Source organism: Lutra lutra, chromosome 17 (genome assembly GCF_902655055.1).
Source record: "Lutra lutra chromosome 17, mLutLut1.2, whole genome shotgun sequence".
Taxonomy (NCBI): domain Eukaryota; kingdom Metazoa; phylum Chordata; class Mammalia; order Carnivora; family Mustelidae; genus Lutra; species Lutra lutra.
The window spans coordinates 6,770,428-6,793,289 of NC_062294.1; the positions used below are offsets into that span (position 1 = coordinate 6,770,428).

General features: G+C 48.0%; 1 protein-coding gene across 2 annotated transcripts in view; it reads right to left on the bottom strand.

Annotated features, from left to right (window-relative positions):
* Window positions 1-22,862, bottom strand: part of BCO1 (beta-carotene oxygenase 1) — a 35,649-nt gene that overhangs the window by 1,987 nt on the left and 10,800 nt on the right. For both annotated transcript variants that reach the window (XM_047709983.1, XM_047709982.1), the window contains 8 exons: window positions 20,549-20,678; window positions 18,861-19,008; window positions 17,134-17,281; window positions 14,480-14,700; window positions 11,759-12,016; window positions 4,666-4,771; window positions 1,533-1,627; window positions 40-151 (listed from right to left, as the gene is read on the bottom strand). In XM_047709983.1, the coding sequence (XP_047565939.1) occupies window positions 40-151; window positions 1,533-1,627; window positions 4,666-4,771; window positions 11,759-12,016; window positions 14,480-14,700; window positions 17,134-17,281; window positions 18,861-19,008; window positions 20,549-20,678 (1,218 nt within the window). The remainder of the gene's footprint in view (window positions 1-39; window positions 152-1,532; window positions 1,628-4,665; window positions 4,772-11,758; window positions 12,017-14,479; window positions 14,701-17,133; window positions 17,282-18,860; window positions 19,009-20,548; window positions 20,679-22,862) is intronic.

Here is a 22,862-nt window from a genome sequence, read left to right on the forward strand (position 1 = left end):
CAGAGTGCGGCAAGTGGGCTCCCCTTCCTGGAGTCTTACCATCATCCTCGTCCTGGGCACCCGGTGTGGGGACAAAGAGGGGTTCTGCTGGCCAGCAATGCTCCTCTCCCCATTTTAAGGATGACTTTGTGAGAACATCGTATTTCAGTATCTATATATCCAAAGAGGAGAGACATGGGAGTGACTTGTTGGAGAGCATGTTCATTCCCTGGGAACTGGTGACATCAGTGCCCACAGACAGAGGGGATCCAGCCCCTCCAGCGTGGACTCCATATGCCATCTACCTAGGGTCAGTGTAGCACCAGAAATGAAAGCAGCAAGCTTCCTCTTGCATTTTAAAGCAAAGGCCCTCCTGTCATCCAATTTTTTAAAAATAAAATTTTTTACATACTGAATTTTTTTTTTTTTTTTAATTTGACAGAGAGATCACAAGCAGGCAGAGAGGCAGGCAGAGAGAGAGGAGGAAGCAGGCTCCCTGCCGAGCAGAGAGCCCGATGCGGGGCTCGATCCCAGGACTCCGAGATCATGACCTGAGCCGAAGGCAGCGGCTTAACCCACTGAGCCACCCAGGCGCCCCTACATACTGAATTTTTTAAAAAATAAAAATCCTGACTGAGTCACCCAGCATTCTTGGATGATTCAGACTTTTAGGGATGACTTCTTGACTTTAAATATCCTAAGAAACACTCATTAAAAAGACCTTTCACGTACTCTTTTATAAAATGTTTTGAATCTTATGGAATAAAAATGGTTGTTCAAACAAACAAAAGCCTGAATGTATCTGGTATTTGGCGCTACACTGCCATTTTTGTATGTGTTGAATAAATGAATGTCTTCAATGCAAACATTTAAAGTGTAATACGATCCTTTTGTTGTTTTAAAAAGTGCAAGTCCCTGGACTTCTCTTAATCCCTAATAGACGTGTTTCCCCTTGGGGTGTGGGATTAGTGGGGAGTGTGTGTGTGAACCCTAATTTTTTTGCTTTGCACATTTCTGCAACGCTTGCATTTTTTAGAAAAGATATTCCATTTATTATTAAAAATGATATTAAAGACAAGTGATGTCTGTACACTTAACATAGTCCTTGGGGTACAGTAAGTGTTCAACAAATAGTAACAAGTAAAAATAACTAAAGGGTCTAAGTTTCAGCCCTCTGCTTGAAAGGGCAGGTTCCTTGGGGGCAGGGACTGGGATCGCCCTGTTCACCTCCTTATCCGTACTGCCACCATACTGTCGCATAATAGGTGCTCAATAAACATGTATTGAGTAAAGAAATCAATGGATGACCTACAGCTCTGACCTCTTTGCTGAGATCTCTTTGTCCATCAGATAGGGCTGCCTCTCTTGGATGGCCCATCACCGCTTCCATGGTATTCCGCCCAAACGGACTTCACTCTCTGATCTGCCCTCGGCCCCAAAGGGACCTCCTTTTTCTGATCAAGGTCACCCAGTCTGAGAACCTAGAGTTTAGCTTTGCAGGCAGACACAATCGTCGTAGGGCGCGCCAGCCCAAGTCACATAGGGATCAGTACCTTGGTTGGGATGGGACTCCACTGAACTTCGGCAGCAAAGACGTAGCGATATCGCTTCCCATTTCGAGCATAATTGATCCGAGGCAGCTCTAAGCCTGGAGAGAATGACACAGCCAGTGAAGCCCCCATCGCTGAGGACTGGGAGCCTCCACCCTTCATGCCAGACTCGGCGTCCTGACCACAAAAACAGCTCCCAATCCAGGATCGCTGAACTTGCTTCAGGGGCTGGATTAGATCAAGGTTGGTAACAGTGCAGGGGGAGGGAACCTCTGATAATTACCCTGGCTCTATGAGAAGGTTCAAAAGCAAGGAAAGAAAGACCTTGTTTTTTAAGTGTATAAGCATCTTTAATTATCCAAGATAGAAATCAAAAAGAATTGCATGATTAGAATCAGAGGCTACTGCAATTTTTTTAAAGCTCTTAAAAAAAAAGTGCTCGTGTATGTGTGTACATGTGTGGGGGTGTGGAAAAAAACTCTGAAGCCATGGAAAGGGGTGTCCATCAGGAATAGTTAAATAAATCTGGCGAATTCACATAGTCACCTAAGTAAAACTAAAGTTTGCAAAGAATTTTAATAATATGGGAGAGTGCCAATATCATAAGACAAACTGTAGAAGGCTGGTTCTAGTATTATCTCCACTATGTTGCAAATGTACAGAAAGGGTTCAGAAGCATTCCTAGGGTAATAACTTCCTTATAGTTTGTATTTTATATTGTACACTCTAGGTTTCTCATTACATGAAATTTTCGTTATGTCTATTACTTTTGTAATAAAAAAAAACTAAAAATTGTGTGTGTGTGTGTGTGTGTATGCGCCTGTGGGGGCAAATTAAATTTCTAAGTCTGAGGGCTGAAATGAAAATCCCCCGTCGGAGCTCACTGCTGGTGAAAATGTAATGTCCAAGAAAAGAGGAAGAAGATGTGGAAAATCTGCCACACAGAGGCCTCCTAAAAAGGAGGCATAAGAGGTTATCAGGCTTGCAGGGAGTGCAGGGGAATGGCCTGTTAAGGCGCGGAGATGTCCAGGCCCTCAGACAAGTAATCATGAAAATTTCAAGAGACAGGTCACAGTGACTGTGAGCTGAAGGGACCACCCACATACTGAAACCAGAAAAAGGTGCCCACAGTTGGCCCCAGAGTACCTCTGAGACTTTCCATGGTGCTCCTGGACCTCAAACCTGGTCTGGGGACCGCCACTCACCTTACCTCCACCCTGTCAATGATCAGCCTCAGGTACTTGGTTAAGTAAAACGGACTTTATCCCCGTGAATTCTGTGAGGCTGTTGAAACCATGCTCTTGAAGAATCTTCAGGATCTGGGAAATTCTTAGGCTATATTCATTCAGTGGAAGAAGCCATTTCAGAATATTCTAGATGGTACAGTATGTCTGCATTTTGTAAAACTGTAAGTGCAGAGGTTAAGGGTTTTTGAGTCCAAGAGACCTAGGTTCAGGTCTTGGCTCTGCTGCCTATCTTTGGGCAAGTTATGGAATTATCCTCAGTTTTGCTGTCCTCAGCTCTAAAACGAGAATGACACGTGCCAACACCTACCTCTCAGAGTTGTTCTGATAACTTCTACCTTGTGCTGGACTCTCACTATGTGCCAGGCCCTTGGTAAAGCACGCTATGTGTGCGAACTCATCTAATGGCAAGGATAGTGGGGTGAGACTGGCAGGGTGAGGTCTGGGAAGTTCTAGAAGAGGACCTGACATACGCCAAGCAACCCAGACATGACAGAAACACAACAGGTATTTCCAAAGTGTTGCCACGGGTGGAGGGATTATGAGGGATCCATCTGTTGCCGTACTTTTCAGCGTTGCCCAAGATTGCCACGATAAGCAAGAATTCTCTTCTTGGATATAAAAAAGACCACAGCATTTTAACCCTTCATCTGCCCCTACCATGTGGCAAGTGAGTGGAGAGGCAAGTCACCCTCTTAAGGCAGCCAGCCTTAAGAACCAGGACCAGGGGGCAGCTGGGTGCTCAATCAGTTAAGTGTCTGCCTTAAGCTCAGGTCGTAATCCCAGCGTCCTGGGATCAAGCCCCATGTGGGGCTCTCTGCTTGGCTGGGACCCTGCTTCTCCCTCTCCCTCTGCCTCCCACTCCACCTGCTGGTGCTCTCTCTCTCTGCCAAATAAATAAGTAAAATTTTTAGGGAAAAAAAAAAAAAAGTAGGACCAAGACCTACATATTCACTTCCAAATCCTCCCAGTGCCTGGGGTGCCACACAGAACCGGTTACAGGATCCTAGAATGCTGTTTTATAGCAGTGGTTCTTATGGGCAAATCTGCGGTTGGTCTAACAAAGTCCCCAGGACAGTTTCTGTCCAGATGCATGAACCTGGCAGCAGCCACCGTGGGAGCAAAGCCGAGCCATGCCCAGCCTCCCTCTAGCGAGTGTCCTGGACAAGTCCATTCATTCCATACCTGTGCTGAGCAGAGACGCCGCTAAGCCACACTTTTGTCACATCTGGGGATACACTGAGGCTTATATTCTAGGGCAGTGGTTCTCCATCAGGGTGATGGTGCCCCAGCAATGTCTGGACATGTTTTTGGTTGTTCTAATTCAGGGTGTGGGTGCTTACAGTCAAGGCCAGGGGTGCTGCTCAGTATCCTACAGTGCCCAGGATGGCCCCCAGCACAGAGCATGACCCAGCCCCGAACATCAGGGGTGCCCAGGTTGAGAAGCCTGCTCTCATGGGTGCAACTCCTATTGGAGGGGTTTACACTCTGTGTGGAGCATAGCCTTTCTGAGCCATCTCCTCCTCCATTGAATGGGGCTGATGGCCCCTGTTCTGCAGGGTGTTTTGAAGGTATAGAAATGGAAGTGCAGACACACCATCCCTGTTCAGTAAGTCAGCATTCAATAAATCAGAACGTTTGCAGAGACCAGCCGTGAAAATCACCTGATCCAACAACCACCCCCAGCCCCAGTGCCTTCCTAGGAGCTGTTTGAAGATAATTGAAAGAGAACTGTCGCCCATTGCTTTCTGCTGGGCACCCCAAGAGTCTTCCTGTTTGTCCCTTGTCCGGGCACAGCTCCTCTGCATCAGAAGGAGGTAGAGAGAGGTCTCAGGGGAATTCACAAAAGCCTGCCCCCTCCCTAGGTGTCTTGTAAAGAGGATGTGTTTTACCTTCATAAAGCAACTCTGGCTGGCAGTAGACTTGGTCATCTTTTTCCTTCAGGGCTTTTGCTGTTGTAGATGTCAGTTTGATTAAATTTGAGCCCACTTCTGCATTCTGAGTTTAAAAAAAAAAAAATTGGAAACGGGTTATCCAGAGCAAACACTTGTTTTACTGGGTACGTCATAAAACAAGTGCTTTAGTGGATGTCATCTTGTTCTGGCCTCACATGAACCACAGGAAGCAGCTATCACATTGCTGGTGTTTTTATTCTTACTCTGAGATCTCGTAAACTGATAGCTACCTATTGGTAGGAAGGGGTCCCTAGACTCATGGCTCTTTTCTCCGACTCTGGGCTATCTTATCTTTCACAGGTGAAATTAATGTATTGGTAGGTTCTCGCCTTTTTTTTTTTTTTTAAAGATTTTATTTATTTATTTGACAGAGAGAGATCACAAGTAGACGGAGAGGCAGGCAGAGAGAGAGAGAGAGAGAGAGAGAGAGAAGCAGGCTCCCTGCTGAGCAGAGAGCCCGATGTGGGACTCGATCCCAGGACCCCGAGATCATGACCTGAGCCGAAGGCAGCAGCTTAACCCACTGAGCCACCCAGGCGCCCGGTTCTCGCTTTTTAAATACTGGCTGATTCCCTTCCTGCAGGGAAGGCTGGCTGCATGGGTCATCAGAAGGATGTTTATAAAGTGTTCATAATAACATGGGAAATGCTCATGGTAGAATACCGAGAAAAGCAGTAGAGTAAATTGCATATGCAGTCTGAGCTCAATCAACTTAAAAAGAACTTACACTGAAAAGATCCTGGGGGAGACACCAATTATTAATAAGACAGCAGGCAGTGGAATTATGGGGACTTTATTTTTCTATGCTTATCTGTATTTTTAGAATTTTCTCCTGTGAAAATATACCACTGCTGAAATGAAAACAAATAGGCACTAAGAATGGCTTGGGAGTGAAGGATCTGTGGAGGGCATTCCTTGGTTTCAGCTTCTAATCACACTTTGTTCGGTGTCTTACCATCATCACAGTAACCCAGGAGAGGAATTTAAAACAATTGATTAGATATTTACTGGGGTTCTACTACTTCCTGTTTCCCTACATACCAGCTATGGGGCCTCGAGCAAGTGACTTAGTGTCTCTGGAGAGTTCTGTGTCCTCATTTGTATAATAAGTTTCAGTGGATGCATCATGCAAAGAGTACACACATCTCCAAGTTGTTGTGCAGATTAAATAATCATGCAGACGGTTTGTAAGAGGGTCTCCTTAACAGTCAGTGCTAAATAAATGTTAGCAGCAGCTGATAACGTTACTGTTGTTGTTGTTGTTGCTGTTTTTAGGATTTATTTTACGGAGAGAGAGAGCATGAGCATGGGAGTGGGAGGGGCAGAGGGACATGGAGAGAATCTCGAGGAGACTCCATACTCAGCGAGGAGCCCAGCAAAGGGCTCAGTTCTCACAACCCTGAGATCAGGACCTGAGCCAAAACCAAGAGTCAGATGCTTAACCGACTGAGCCACCCACGCACCCCTACATCATTTTGATGATGATGATGATAATGATGTTACTACCACTGGGGCAAGTGCAGGTTAGGCAATGAAGGAGAAGTAAGATTGAGTCCCTGCCTTCATGGAGTTTACAGGTTGAGAATTACTGTTATGGCTGACTTCTTCTCACGTAAATTTTTCTCTACTTTCCAAATTTTTCTAAATGGAATTTTATAATTAAAAGAAACCTATTTGAATGAGATCAGCTTTTTGCTGGGAAGGGGGACAGATTTGCTGCGTCCTAGCAGTTGAACTGCAGGGGCCCTTTGAGATTTGTTTAGTTCAATCCCTCAGTTGACAGAAGAGGAAAATAAGGCCCAAAGAAGGAAAGAGGCCTGCCCACAGCCACACAGAGGGAAGGAGAGTCTGGGCCCTTCGCTTCGCAGTTCTTCTGCTTGGAAGCAAGAACATTGTAGGCAAGGCAGGTGCTAAGGCCATGAGGCTGGCCCATTCCCCTTCTGTAGGTCTCTGCGCAAATTCTCCTTCCCCAGCAACTCCGTCTGCAATGTTGCTAAGGGATTTGTCCTATGCTGTCATTATCTCCTGTATGGAGTTTCTTCCTTCATTTATGTTGTCTTCCCCTTTTAGACTGGGACCAGATTTTGTTCGGTGCATGGCACAGAGCTGAAAGCACACACCGGAAAGTAACCGCTGAATGAATGAGCGAATGCATGAGTCAATAAGCTTTCCTTCCACTGTCAAGGTGCAAAACATGTGCTGTGCCGGATGGTTGTAGGAATTAAATGAGATGAAATGTGTGGAAAAAGTCGCCCGGCACTCAGCACATCGGTGGTGTCTTGTAAACAGAAGCTCTGAGTGCATCCACCCGTACCCGTACAGACCAGCGGAGGCTGCCTGGTGCTTTGCTAAGTCACCTGACAGCAACAGGCATGTTGTGCATGCCCTGGGCTTGCATCGCAGGGAGTCCGTCTACAGAGACATCTTCTAATTCCAGCCTGAAACTGGTCAGACTGGTTGAGGGATAAACTGAATTTTTCCACACAGCGGTAATGAACATGACTCAGCTGCTTTTGGTGGCCACGTGCTCAGCTTTGAGAAGAGCTTTCTAGCCCAATGTCAACAAGATCTACAGTTTGCTTTGAAATCCCTCAACTTGAGGGAACTCCCGGAGCAACAGCCATCGTGGTAATTCCCCAAAACATTGGCTTTGGGGTTTGGAAGCCCGGTCCGTGAAATCGGACTCTGTGGGTTTCTGTGTGAACTTGAGCAGCATCTCCCCAACCTCAGCCCCTAAGCCTCCCTGAGCCTGTTTCCTGGTTTGTAGAATATGGGGGCAATTCGTTACTTTTTGATGGGTGGTGACCATAAGTGGGGTTGCTTTGACTGATACCTGAAGATTATGGTTACAATTAAATAATAGTCATGAAAACACCTGGTCCAGGGCCAGATACATCATAGTCAGTAACTCAGAGCCAGACCGACATGCATTCAAATCCCAACTCAAACCCCACAGATGTTCCTGCAATGTTGGGCAACTTACTTCGTCTCTCATCTGTAGTCATGGGGGTAATAAGCAACACAGAGGGGTGTCCTACTAACGAGGTGAGAAGCATGCAAAGCATTTAACAGTTCCTAAGATTTGCAGGACCCAGGACAAGAGTGGAGACCCACGAACCCAATGTCTAAATACACTGAGCACACTGTTAAGTGAGACTCCATTCTCTCCCCCATCTTGATATGGAGACCTTCATAATGTGGAAGTGCGCTGTCCCATATGGGAAACACTGACCACACGCGGTTATTTACATTTAACTTAAAATTATACAATTAAACATCCACTTCCTCAGCTGCACTGGCCACAGTTCATTGGCCTATGTGGCTAGTGGCTACTGCATTAGACAGAGAATGTTCCATCATTGCAATGGATTCTTTTGCACGGTGCTGGTCTGGAAGGATGTGTGAATTTGGAATTCTAGGACTCCTTGGAGTTCCGAGCCAGAATAGGGTGGCAGAATGAGGGCCAGCCTCTGGGCCCAGGTTCTTTGTTCCCTGCCCTGTTTCTTCTCACTGCCCAGATTCCCCAGCCAGCACGACCAAGCCAATAGCTAACCCTGGCCACCTCATGGGTCTGAGGCCAGTACACCAGTGGCACAGCCTGCTTTTAGGAAGAGAGAAGCAGGAGCTGGAAGCAGTCTTGGGGCTATTTGGGCAGAGAATTTAGGGATCCCAGTATCTGGTTCATGGTTGAGGCAGGGGAAGGTACCTCTCCGGATGGGCACAGCTCTTGGGCTCTCTGAACTCCTCAATCTGTGAGGAAGGGACACTGCCAAGGAAAGGCTGGATCAGCAGCCCCTCCCCCAAATGTCAAGGTCAGAGCAGGGCCCCCTCCTGCTGGGGTCTAAGAAGAAAAAAGGCATCTAACACAGGGCCTGACATATAATGAGCAGCTTCTTCTATTACTAGATCTTTGTTTTTGAACTTGAGGTCAAGACAAAAACCAAATCTACTGAGCCAGGAGTTGAAACTACCTGTTGTAAGTCCGCAGTGCCTCCGCCCATGATGGCCCCTTACACATGGCTAGCTGTTGGAAGGGAAGGCCAGTGCTTATGAACCCACCTGGAGGCAACGCTCCGAGCCCCGCAGGAGGAGGGCAGGGCAGCCACCCGAACTGTCTGTACACGTCCACGCCCCTCCCAGCCCGGCCCCACCTTAGACAACCCTGTGCCACCCTGCATCAACAGGCCTAGAGTGCCAAGGGGCCCCACCTTCCTTTGACCCCAGCTGGCCCAAACACAAGAGAATCTGGGGCAGCTGGGAGGTCCCAGACTTTTAAATATACTTCACTACTGCCCATTCTACTCGGAAAGCACTTCCACTTGGGAAATGTTCCAAATGCTATAGAGAGACCCGTGTCCTTTCAGGGAACCCCCATCACATTTCTCACCCACTTACCATTCGTTCATGGGTTTATAGTAGTTAGGAGTTTAATGAGAACCCTCTTGAGTGCCAGGCCCTGTGACGGATTTAGGGGATAAACAGCTGACAAGCCCAAGAGCTTGTCGAAGCTTTCCCAGGGCAGATGACTGAACAAGCTCATTTACCTGGGACAAATGTCCAGCAAGGAAATTCAGGTACTATCAGAACTTACAAACTCCTCTAAAGGGAGTGATGATCCTGACGCCTAAAGGCTGAGCAGGAATTTGCTAGACTCACTGCAAATTAGAAGCCCCTGCAGGCTGAGACCATGCCCCGCCCTTCCCCGCCCCGCACGGCCCAGCTCAGGTGTGGTCTCAGAGCCCCCAGCTGAGTCCAACCTGAAGCCCAGGCGGGAAGCGAGGCCTGATACAAAGAGGACAGTGTTGTAGGCAGAGGGACAGTGACTTGCAAAGGCCCCGGACTGATGGGTGCCAGAGAAACGTGGCGTCTCCCACCATCTGTCCTAAAAAGCCTTTGGATAGGACAGAATTAGAGCTGCCAGATCTGGACATGTCTGCCATGTCCATCTGTTCAGCTTTTCGATTTCAATATGCAGGAAGGCAACTTGAAAGTGAAACAAGAAGATGTTTTAAGGGACAATAAATAGCAATTAAACAGCGTGGCCAGAGCTACCCTTCCCAGGGCTCACACTTCTTTGTTTCAAAGCAGTAGATGGCTCACACGGCAGCTTTTCAAAATATACATGCTGAACTTCTTAGCCTGGTTCCAAGGAAGCGAATCATTTTTCAAGCATGATAAAAGGTTATAAAATCCCTCCGTGTGTGGGCAGTGGGAGGGAGCGTTTCCTTTCTCTGTTTCATCCCTGGGCTGAGGTCAGTGTGAGGCAGGGCCAGGCCTCGGGATTTGCCACCTGTGCGCTCTGTGACACCCCCCCACTGTTTCCTGGAACCAGGAGACCAAGCAAGGCACTGCAGTATGGTCCAGAGAGCAGGCCACAGAGGGCAGTGCCAGGTGATGACTTCGTGGAAGGCGGCCATTTATTCAATAGCCCTGAACCACGTGGGGAGGAAGTTCATTCCATTTCTCTTCCAGTCTTTCTGACTGGGTCAAGCAGAGAGTCTCAGGTGAGGTGCCACTATGTCTTTAACACCTCATACTTCTAGAACTTTCTTTTTAACAAAGAGATTAACTCTTGGCAAGCAACAGTATGTGCCACTATGTCTTTAACACCTCATACTTCTAGAACTTTCTTTTTAACAAAGAAATTAACTCTTGGCAAGCAACAGTATCTGGCTAGAGCTTCAGACCTCTGCTAATCATGGCTCTGTCCTTGGGGGCTGTGTGACCTTGCGCATATTCCTTAAGTTCTCTGAGCCTCAGTTGCTTTACCTGTAAAATGAGACTAATGTGAGGACCTCTCCCATAGGTTGTTTTGATCCCTAACTGAGGCAAGGAAAATAAAATGCTTAGCAAAGTAGCTGGCACATAGAGTGCATTCAGTAAATAGGAGCCATCAAAATTGAGTTGAATTGAATTTGCTTTCATTTAAATTAATTAAGTCATGAAGTCAGTGAGTTCTGGAGCCAGGAATCTCTGTAGCCTCTGAAACCAAGCCCAGAGCCTTGGTAGCATCACCCTAATTGAGGATAATGTCTGGCCTAGTGGTCATTTTTAATGCAAGAAGGGGACTCATCACCAGCAGGCATTAGGTAAGTGAATAGGGATGAATCCCAGTCTGGAACCGCCATGCAAATGTTTCCAACGATGTTGTAGAAGAATACTGAATGTCACGGAGAGATGTTTGGATATCCACATAAGTGGAAAAAAGCAGTGCACAAAATAGTACATGCATATTCCACCATGAAAAGGAAGGAAGGGCTGGTGTGCGCTGTGGCAGAGACGGGCCTCGGAAACACCGTGTGGAGGGAGAGCACCTGGCACGTGTGTGACGTGTCTGGAAGAGGCAGGGCCTCTGAGACAGGAAGTGGATGAGTGCTCACCTGGGGCTGCGGGAAGGAGTGGGGAAGGGGACTAGGGGGAGGCGTGCAAGGTTTCTTCCCGGGCTAATAAAAAGGTTTTAAAATCCAGTTGCTGGCACAACTCTGCGAAGTTACTAAAAGCAGCTGTATGGTGCATTTTAAATGTATGGTGTGTGAAATTATCTCTCAATGAAGCTGTTAAAAATTTTCCGTGATTTCCTTCTCTAAAATTAAGCAATATATAAAATATAAATATACATTTCTAAGTTTTAGAGAAGTCCTACTACACAGAATTTTTAACAGCTTTATTGAGACATGTATCCATAGGCATGTGTATCATATACACATAAACACAGACACATCAACATGTGTGTCAGTATGTGTTTGTCTATCTACTGAGAGCAACAGAGAGACATGTGGGAGGCAATAGAAATATATCCATAATAGGTTCATGAGGTTTTGGTTTATTTGTTTCCCTTTTACCTAATTGGTATTTTCTTAGGTTTCTATGATGAATATGCACCACTTTAGGAAAAACAATGAAAGCCTGTTTTTGTCTTCAAGAACAGCTCATTTTGGATTTCAGTGTCAATCAAATGAGTGCCAAAGGCACTCCCCAGTGGGGCTCACGACTCCCCGGGAATGAAAGGGGTCCCCTTCCGAGCCATTACCTTGTCCACACTGAGGGGCACGGCGAACCTCCTGAGGGTGGGGATGGAGGTGAGCCTGCAGTTCTCCCCAAAGTCCTGGTTCAGGTTGGCCAAGTAGAAGAGCTTGTAAAGGCTGCTGTCCTCGTAGGTGATGACGTCAAACAGAAGGCAGCCGTCCTCCTCGTAGGCGTTGACGTGATGAAAGACCACCATGGGGTCCGTGTAAAACTTGGTGGGCAGAGGCTTCCTGGTCCTCTGGTCGACGACGTGAATGTAAGTCTGAAAGCAGAGGCACAGCCAGGGGTCAGCTCTCCCTGTGCCGACATGGCACAATGGCAGTGGGTATAGGACAAGACCCAGCCTTACAGTCCACTAGCACATGACCCTGGAGTATCCCCCTCCCCCAGAGTTCTCTGCTCTCGCCGCTCTCGCCGGTCCCTGATCACCTCCTTCAGATGGAGCAGAGGGAAGTTTTGCTGCAGGGGCCTCTGCATCCCCAGGAGGACAGAGTCTGGGGGAAGCCCCTGAGGGTACACCGTCCCTCCCTTCCTTCACTTCACTGTGAGTCCAGGCTGGGATGAGCTTGGTCCCTGGCAATGGCCATGTGGGGGAGAAACTGGCCAGTCCTCTAGCCCCCCTTGGGTCTACCCACAGCCAGGGCCCCTAAAACCCTAAAATCACACCAGCCCTTCTGGGGCCTGTCTCCCGGTGTCCACCTGCTGCCTGGTTTGCCAGAAAGCAGTTGTCAAGGCAAACTCCCTTATCCTGGGGGCTGCAGTGTGGAGAGACCTGTTCTAGTTAAGGGGCCCACATGGGTATCTGCTCACACCTCTGGGTGTCAGGAGGCGGTATCACTCTGGGTGGTAATTAGCCATATCTGCAACCCCAGTTGCCTAATCTGAAGTATGTGTGGGGTTCTTTCTTTTGGCAGCTCTGGACTAACCACCCTCCTCCTGAAAGGCAGGGAGGGACTACTCCGGGCTGTCCTTTTGCCACCTCCTCCCAGCTCATGTGCCTCTTTCTCTCCTTCCCCAGAATCCAGCTCTGAACATTAAGTGGAATTACAGAGGAGGAAGGCTTTGACAGTGTGGAAGGTAGGGGTGGTGGGCAGGTGAATATAGAATTATTTTAGCTCTTTTCTTTCCCATGACCCCAATCCCTGGTTGGGCACAGGGACTTTCCAGAAAGCTCTCTTCTAAACGCATTCCAAAAGCTCTTCCCAGGGCTTTCTGCCTGCCGCTAGCAAGGAGCTCGGTCTTCTCACTGTGGGATTCTCTGAGGGCCAAGAAATGTCCAGGGCCTGAAGACCAAACCCAACTCCAGCTGGCTTCCCTGCTGGCCCCTGGCCCCAGCATTCATTCCACAAATATAGACGGAGGGTCTAGGACACTTCAGACAATTTTTCAGGAACATTTTCCCAGGAAATACAGACTAAAACCAAGGCCCTTCTTTGATGGAGCTTATAAGTCCGGTGGGGGAGAGGCCAGCAGTCAATGATGAGATAATGTGCCAAGGACAGTGAGCACTACTGAGAAAAATGAAGCCAGGCAAGGGAATGGAGAAGCCTGGGGCGGGGTCTGTTGGAGACTGGTTTATCACAAAAGGCCTCAGGGATCTGGAGATTTAGCTGGGATGTGGATTAACTGAGGGAGGAAGCCATCTGGGGAAGAACATTCCAGGTAGAAGGAACAGAAAATGTAAAGGCCCTGAGGCAGGAAGGTGTTAGGCTGGTTTGAGATACAGGAAGTCCAGGAGGAGGCTGAGTGAGCAGGGAGCCAGTGGTTGGGATGTGGGCCTGTGAGGATTTGCAGGCTGGTCAGTGAAGTTTTTGGATCTTTTTCTTAGGAAGATGGGAAATCACTAGAATGTTTTGGGCAGAGGAGGGACCTCACTCTCCTCCCTGAGAAGAAAGGAGAGGTCTTAGAGCTGCATAGTGGTGGTTCTCTCTGGAGAGGAGACTGGTGGCAGCAAGGGGGAGGACAGGGGACTGAGAGGTGACTTTCTCTTCTTGTATAGCATTCGAATAGAGAACACTAAGAATTGTTTGATATTTATCACAAGGAAAAATTTACTCATTTCAACAGGAAGTAAATATATTCATACACACATATCCAAGCACAGATTCAGTCATATTCATACATATGTGGGTGTGCACACACACACTCGTATACAGAGGCATGCACATACACAACAGGCACACGCACGAACGCACACATCCACACTTGGAACACTCAGGTGTGCCTGAAGATGTTTCGTTGTACCATGTGGTGGAATGTTCTATCATTAAGATGTCTAAATCATCTCCAGCACCCCTCCCTGACATTACCCGTTGGCTGCCGGGACACCAGAAGGGCCTTGTCCATGGACGGTGCAAGCTGCAAGGAGCCCAGATGTGGGTCAGGACTGAGGAGTAGCCCTTGGCTGCTGGGCTGGTGCCAGGGGCCTGGCTGATGAGAGCCAGCTTGCCTGAGGTCACACGCTTTTCAGACAGGGACAGTCTGCTCTACTGACTCAGTGACTTGGGGCCCCAGCCCCCTCGCCCCCACCTGGGACCACTCTGCAGGACCATCCAGTTTCAGAACTCTCTGGAAGGTTGGCTGATGAATCTGGGGAGACTGCATGGTAGCTCCCACCCTCGCTCCCTAGGAAAACGCCTGCATGCCAACCTCCATGTCAGTCTGCTTCCTGGGATACCTCATTCAGGCTGTCCTCATGTGGCTGGGGGTCCCAGCCAGGCCTTACCTTGTCCTCCTTGTGGAAGGCCAGGCAGGAGGCCCAGTTCGCTCCCCGGATGTACGCAGTTGACATTTTGAGGATATCCAGCTTGAAAGGCTGCTCAAGGAAAACGATGTGGTTCTCGGTGACTCCGAAGCTGTGGTAATAGCTCGGGGAGAGGAGGGAGCGGGAGGTGATGGAGCAGAACACCTCCGTGTGCTTCAAGGGGTTCGTCCCCTTCTCGTCCTCTAGAGAAAGGCAAGCCTCAGGAGCAGCGCGGGACCTGGCCAGCCCCAGACAACGCCCCATCACCTGCCGCTGAGCCTTTCAAACTGACCGGGTCCCTAAGAAGAACCTCTGGGTGAGAGCAGACAAGTAAACCAGTGAAGGAGCTGCTGCCTGCCTGACACAGGGGCTCCGAGTGTTCCCACTTAGGCCCCCCTGCCCTGCGAGACCTGGTGCTACAATCGGAAAACACTGAGCCCCAGAGCCAGGCCTCCGGGCCAGGAGTCTGCGCGACAGCCTGGGCGCCCAACCCCTACCTGTGTTCCGAACAAACCCGCTTTTGCATCAAGGTTTGTTCAGAACACAGGAAGGGGCTGGAGAAACCTGGGGCTTCCTTATGCAGGGTCCATGGCTGCCCCTGCTCTTGAGCCGCAATGGCTCTGCTGAGGAGTAGCAACAGGGACCCAGATACTCGCTCTTGGGCCCTTTCCAGAAAAAGCTTGTCAGCCCCTGCTCTGGAACAACACCTCTTCATACACATGGATCACCAGGGATCATGATCAAAGTGTGGAGTCTGATTCAGTATGTGGGGCTGGGGCGTCAGATTCTGCATTTCTCTCAAGCACCTGGGGATAGGCCGGCTCCCCAGGTTTCGACTTTGGTATTTTGCTGAGGACCAGCAATTGAGATGTACCTCACAGGGTTTCCATGAATTTCTCTTTGTGCTGACCATTCAGAAACACCTAGGGGTGAGACTAGGCACCCACTGTGATAAGGGGCTGTTAGGCCTCTTGTGACAGTGGAAGGAGACTGTATAATCTGCATTTTACAGGTCAGAAACTGAGGTGCAACAGAATATGGTCAGTCGTTATGGCCAAAGGCACAAGGTTAAGCCGAGAAGACACAGCCCTCTCAGTCCGGCCACCTCCTCTGTTACTAGAGATAATAGCACTCAGAGTGGAGAGAGAGAGAACAGAATGAAATCATGAAGTAGTCCACGCAGCTCATCCTGCTTTCGTGTGGCAAAGGAGCGAAAAGTACTTGTTCCTGCTCTTGTTCCACGTCAGGATGAGTCATTGCTGGCCAAAAGGCCTCCCCGCCCAGGCCTGGGGCTGGTTCATAATGAGTTATCTGCAAGCGTCCGCACCTTTCTTGTGGCCACCTGTGCACACCGTAAACAGATGGCCGGTGGGAGGGATGCTGTGGGGTTGTGGGGTGGTTCTTTTCTTCACAAAACAAATGGAGCACAAAGCCAACTGAAATGGAAAGCACCCTGGCCTAGGAGGCAGGACACAGGAATGAATCCCAGGGAAGCCACCAGGAGGCAGCAGGGGCTCAGGGGGGGAGCTGCTGGCCTGGTGCTGGAGGCTCCAGTGAGCTGTGTGACTGTGTGACCTTGGGCCTGTCATCTGACCCCCACTGGGCCTTATCTACCCTCTTTTGTAATATGGTGTGACAAACTTAAATGCCTAGGCCATCTCCAGATCTGACATTCTAGGAGTCTGGCGGGACCCTCTATTCCTTTATCAGCTTAATTCATGGGAGTTTCATTTAACAAGACTACCCATTGTGCCTTCTGACCTTAGGGGCTCACATCTGCCAATAGAGACTAGTAAGTAGCTCAGGAGGTTCTACAGGACTATGAGGGAAGGGACCAGCAGGGATCCCAGATGGAAGGCAGTTTTCCTGAACTGGCAGGTCAAGCCAAGTACCCTTGTCATTCTGCCCCATCTCCTGAGCCCTGTGCAACCACCCTCAGAGGCCTGGTCTCCTGGGTGTGGTTCCCAAGAGGGTCCTGGACAAACAAGGGTCAGAAGTCTTCTCCTCTCAGGAACATGAAATCACAATTGACTTGGGCTTTGCGCCAGGTTCCTGGCCTTAAATGGAGAAGGTTCAGAAGGCCCAGAGAGAATGGGGTGAGAGGTCTGCAAGGTCTGAGAGTCTGAAGAAGGACTGAGCTCCCATAACAACACTAGGAACCTGGCTTTAGGGGCTGGGGGGAAAGTGGGCAGTACAGCTTTGGCATACACAGTCATGTTAGAAAAGTTAAAAAAAAATGGATGGAAAAAAGGATGATGGATGGAAGGAAGGATGTCTGATGGATGGACGGATGGATGGGTGGGTGGATGGATGATGGAGAGTTGGATGGATGATGGATGGACAGACAGACAGATGGGTGCATAAGTAAGTGGTGCATGAATAATGGATAAATTAACGAACCAATGAACTGGAGCCTAAAGAAAAGCAGGTTAGAATAGTGAAGGAATTTGTTCTTTCAAAAGGAAAGCCTCGCAGCATCTCTTCTCCCCTGGAGAAGAAAGGTGTGTTCATGGTCATCTGACTCACCCACGAGGGAAAGCGTCAGACTGAGTCTTGTGTCATCAGTGAAAATCAGAACTCTTTGGAGGTAGCCCCCCGTGGCATCTGTCCTTCAGGATATGCCCAGAATGACCTACCTGGTACAGCGGCAGGGATCCTAAAGACCACATATCTTGTCTTCCCCTTGTCCATGATGGCTGTGCCCATGTTCAGAACATTTCCGGCTGCATCATAATGAGGATGTGCTGTTGCCAGATTTATAGCCACGTAGTTGCGATAGTCAACCTGCAAAATGAGAGCCACCTGGTTTAAAAAATGGGGGAAGGGTGAAACGTGATGAAAAGCACCTGCTTCTAGGTTCAGAGAGATGATGACGACTTTTGCATATCTCCTGATGGGAAAATAAGGCAGACTTCACCTTAAAAGAGGATGTTTACCCGTGTGACCTGATATAAACTCAGGGGCGGCCTCCTACAGCGCAGAGAGCATAGAGGGGGCAGGGGAGTCTGGGAGCTGCGGGTGTTTTCTGTAGCGTTCGTTGCAGCCCTGCCCCCTGGCCCTGCTGGGTGTCCTCAGCACGGTGGCAGAATGCCTCACCACAGAGCAATGACCTGCACAGTGGGGCAGCCTTCAAGCTAATCTTAACTGCTGCTTTGTGTCTTTCTGGTTACCTCATTTACATTCTCCCCCCTTTGCATGCCACAGAGGCCTAAATCTCCAGGCCTCTCTTGTAGGATTATTCTGAGAACAAAGAGCTACAAAAACACTCCAGTCAAAGCCCACAACGGGGCACTACCACAGAATTATGCGGGGCTGGGCACCAACTGCTCTCCTCACCTCCCCCAGAATAGCATGACCTCTAGCCCAAAGTCAGGCAAGGCTTCATTCTCTGCTACTATTTCCTCTCGGAGGCTTTGTGGAAAGCATACATCAGTCGGACCTATGCCGCCCAGCTTAAAAGGTGCTGGACATAATTTCACAGCTAAGAAAAGCATTCCCTTTAACAGATCGTTAAAATGTACTGAGAAGACATTGAGGCTTTGATTAGCCAGCTAGAGAAAAAATGAGTGGGTCTATTGATTTTCATGAAAATGTTGACTTGATTCTGCCCAGGAAAGGTATCTGCTTGGACGTTTATTTTTGTTCACTTGTTCGCTTGCTCTCTGCCTAAGGCCTCCCTCTTCAGGTCAATACAAGGTAGGGCTGCTCCAGTCCGGGCAATCCAGTACATTCATTCAAACTCCTATTAAGATCCCACTCAGTGCCAAGACGGTGGACACTGTTATGGGTTGAATTGTGTCTTCCAAAAAGATATGTTGAAGCCCTAACTCCTGGTACGTATATTTGGAAACAGGGCCTTTGTAGATGTAATCAAGTCAAAATGAGGTCATTCTGGATGGAGGTGGCCCTAATCCAATGATTTGTATCTCGAGAAGAGACTGGAGTGATGCATCTATAAGCCAAGGAACACCGAGGATTCCTGGCAGCCACCTGAGACTGGAAGAAGCAGCCAGCATCTTCCCCTGGAGCCTTCAGAGACAGCATGGCTCTGAGAACACCCCAATTTCAGATTTGCAGCCTTCAGGATCATGAAAGAATAAATCTCTGTTGTTCTAACCCGCCTAGTGTGTGGCACTTTGGTTTAGTAGCCCTCAGAACAAACACAGACACAGAGATGAAACGACATGGCCCCCACCCCAAGGGAGCTTAGAATCTAGTGCTAAGTGCTGTGCTGGGGAAGCTCAGGATCCAATGGCAGTAGGGGAGGGGCTGCCCCATGAGTTCCTACAGCCCACATGTCCCAACCCAGGGGTTCCCTCCCATGAGCCAGGAACTGATGCGGTTATAGTAGATTCACTGGTACCTTCTCCAGGGTCTCCAGAGTCTGTGGGTTGATTTTCCTGATGTAATTGGTTTCTGTGGTCGCATAGAAGTCTTCTCCACACTTCATGATGTTAATCAGGCAGTTGTCTGTGAAATCGGGGATGGTGTGGGACAAGTAGGAGAAAGCTCTGTGGAGGAAAGCAGATCAAGAGGAAATCAATGTTCTGCTCAAGATGGCTTTAGTTTTAGTTTTCCTATCACTTACAATGATATACTTCAATTAAGGGGGGAAAAAGTTCCAAGTCCTAAAGGATCACTTGTGGAATCTGGAGGACTTGGAGATCAGGTTGCCTAAAGATACCACCATGCTGAACTAGCTAAGAAGTGAGTCATCTGGGACAAGATGGCCGCCAACTGAACCCTCCTGAGCTCTCAAAAACCCAAAAGTCTCCCACACCAGAGACACCAAGAGCTAATAGGCTGTTCTGAAGTATTTTAATGAGTTCCACAGAAATCGTATGTACCCTTCCATAATGCTCCCCTAAGGCTAGCAAAACAGCTAATCCTTGCTTTTGGAAGGAATGAGAGTCCACAGTGGACACTCTGAATTTGTTCAGGGAATTAGTTTAGTTTTCTTTCTTTAAAGAAAAGCAAACAAATGGTGAGAGGAAAAACTCATTACTTTGATCAGAAGATCCTAGATCCATGTGTTGGTTAGTGCTCCCCCTGCTGGCGAATGGTGAAGCAGCGAAGCGCCCTACAGGTGGTAGTTTTGCGGTCTCCGCCCGCCCACTCCCTGCCTGGCTCCTCCCCCGCCTGCAAATGTCAGTTCAGGATCCTGGCACTGCATCCCCTAGCACTGGATCCTGAACTGGAAAGATGACGTCAGTCCAGAAAAGCAGGAGCAATCTTCCATCTCCGGACCAGTATACTGCTAGTACATTTCCTAACTCGTCGATATCTGAAGAGTATCAGGAAGGAGATTCTGACAGTGGGTCTGATTCCCCGGCCAACTGTTTAATTGTCAAGCTTGTAATACATTCATAGTCATCCTAGCCCGGATGATCTGAAACCTATTCAACTCAAAAACTTTCCTTAACTTTTTCTCTCATTTGCCAGTTTCCCACTTCACAGATCCTCCCACTTTCTCTACGCACATACAAGCAAAAATAAATCCAGATTTCTTCCTGCTTTTTTACACAAAACATAGCTTATCATATGCTCTTTCTACACCTTATTCCGCCCTGTGCCCATTCGGCACATAGGGAGCAACCTCATTACCCATCCTGCCTTTTATTGCTCCTGCCTGGTATTTTCTTGTACAGTTTGTCTTATTTATTTAACGATCCTTCTGTTGATGAACATTTGGGTTGTTTTCAGTTCCTCATTATAACAAATGATGCAGCTGTGGGTAACATTACACATCTGCCATTCCAGACACAAGCAAGCCTATCTCTATATCGAAGAGAAGGTGCGTTTATAATTTTGGGAGATAATTCCAAATTGCTCTCCTATCAGCCATATGGAAAAATACCTAATAATATGTCAGATGCCATTTGTTTCTCTTGCTATCAGTGATCAAGAACTGCACGGCATAGAGAGGCAAAGCCTGGGCCAGGTAAACGTTTTCATGCACCCTACAGAGAGGATCATCCGATGAGTGGATGCTGGTTGTTTTTACCACTGAGGATATCGAGAAACATGACCAGATTCAAAACGGACAGTTACTTGGAAAATATATTTTTGCAGGGGTCCGGATAGGCCATCGTTCCAAACTCTGACACAACAATCCTGTTGGCCTCGATGTTGGCTTTGTAGGTGTCACTTCTTAGGTATTTGCTCCTATAATAGACTTCACCTGAAAGAGAAGACGCAGAATCAGCACAGGCTGATAGCTTTATGGAGTTTTAAGGTTGATTTCAGGCATTGTAGGGGTATTACAGAAGGAAAGGTGAATTCACTAGGACAGTCCCCTTTAGTGTATACCGGATACCAAGAGCATTTGCGGTGAGCTCTCACACACATTTCCTCACTCGAGACAACAATATGGCAAGGTAAGTATCCCGATGAGCTCCATTTTACACAGCAGAGGACTGAGGCTCAGGCATGTTCAGTTGCCTTGCCAAGAGGTGCTGACCTGGCCCATTCATCATCTCTTCCATCATGGGTCTCTTCTACCATGGATCATCTCTTCCCTCCAGGGAAGGTCCAGATTTGGAGGACGGGTCCAGAAGGCCTCATACTTGGGCTGGGTTTCTCCAGGACCTAGTTCAGCCTTGGAAAACTTCCACTGGCCATTTCAATACCTGGAGTGACATTTGATACCTACTACAACCAGAGGATGAGCTAGCACCCAATTCCCTGTACGGTAGAGGGTCAGTACCTGTGTGGATGTCTAATTCACGCAGACAACGGAGAGAATCTAACTCACTGCATAAAAGTAGGACCTCTTGACCAGTTCATCAAGACCAACCTGAAAATGTATGAATGGTTCTAGTCCAGTATTAGGTTCCTGTGGCTATTGTAACAAATTGCCACAAACTTAGTGGCTTAAAAAGACACCAATTTGTTATCTTAGCGTTCTGGAAGGTATAGCCTGAATGGATCTTACAGGGCTAAAGAGCAAGGTGTCAGCAGAGAATCTGTTTCTGACTTTTCTAACTTCTAGAAGTTGCCTGCATTGCTTGGTTTGTGGTCACATCACTCTGACCTCTGATTCTATTGTCATGTATTTTCTGACCCCCCCCCCCCAATCCCTTGTGATGACCCCTGTGATTCCACTGAGCTCCCCTGGATAATCTCCCCACCGCAAGGTTCTTAACCACATCTGCAAAGACTCTTCTACTTTGCAGAGTAACATAATATATTCACGGGTTCCTTCTGGAAGAGAGAGGAGATTAGAGCAGGGGGAGAAGAGAGGAGAGAGCTGAGGAGGCCCATCTAGAAGTGGATGGAACCGGAAAGGCTTCCCGGAGAAGGTGGCACTTGAAATAAACCTTGGAAGGAGGAATCTACCATAGATTGGGGAGTTGGCAAGTAGGAGAGAGTAGGGCATTTCCATTCACTCTTCCTTGAAAGTGTGGAAGCAAAAGCCTGGAGGTGGGAAAGGCACCGCACCTCCTGCAAGAGTTGAGGAAGATGGCCTTCAGCATGAGGCAAGGGCTTGGGAGCAGTAGGAATGGGATGAGGTTAAGGGGCAGGGGCCCTCTTGGCATATCTGAGGACTTCAAACCATTTGGTGGACAATTTGAAACCTCTGGGTTTTTAAAGTTTTATTTAATTTTGCTGTTAATTAGCAAGTGACTTGTTGATTTTTCCCCACTCTAGAATACATTGGTTGCTGTAATATAATATATGCTTCCAATGCTGGGACAACTATAATATGCAAAAAAGTAGTGTCCAGGTCGTACTGACATTTCATTCCCATAAAACAAGTTGATAAGAGAAATGTCCATCATGTATCCACTGCCATGACGATGGGCTTAGGAGAGAACACCTTCCCAAGAAATTCTTGTCTGGTGACTTTTTATATTTAAGAAAGGAAACAGAGCTAAGAGCTAATATTTTATTGTGCACATGTGTGCTAAGTACTGTGTGGACACTTTATGTGTATTCTTTCTGGTTAAATTCTAAAATATTAGAAATGTTATCAAATACACCAACCAGAAATATGTTCTTTAGGGGGAAAAATAATCAACCTAATGGCATTTGCTAATGAAAAGCAAAAGAAGACAAAATTTAAACAACAGTTGAAGGTTTCAAATTTTTACTTCAAATGAAGTATAAGGGGCTTACACAACTTACGGCCCTGCAACCCATCTCCAGTGAGTAAAATCGAGGCAAAGACAGGTTAAGTACCTTGCTTTAAGCCACACAGCTAGGGAGGGGAAAGCTGGATTCAAAGCTGACACAGCCACCACCATCCGTTTGACCACTCCATCTGATCCTGGTTATTAAAAAACGCACCTATGGAAATGTGCTACCATTACTGCGTGGCTTGCTGAAGCTTCCCAAACAGAACCTACCCATATGAACTACATCC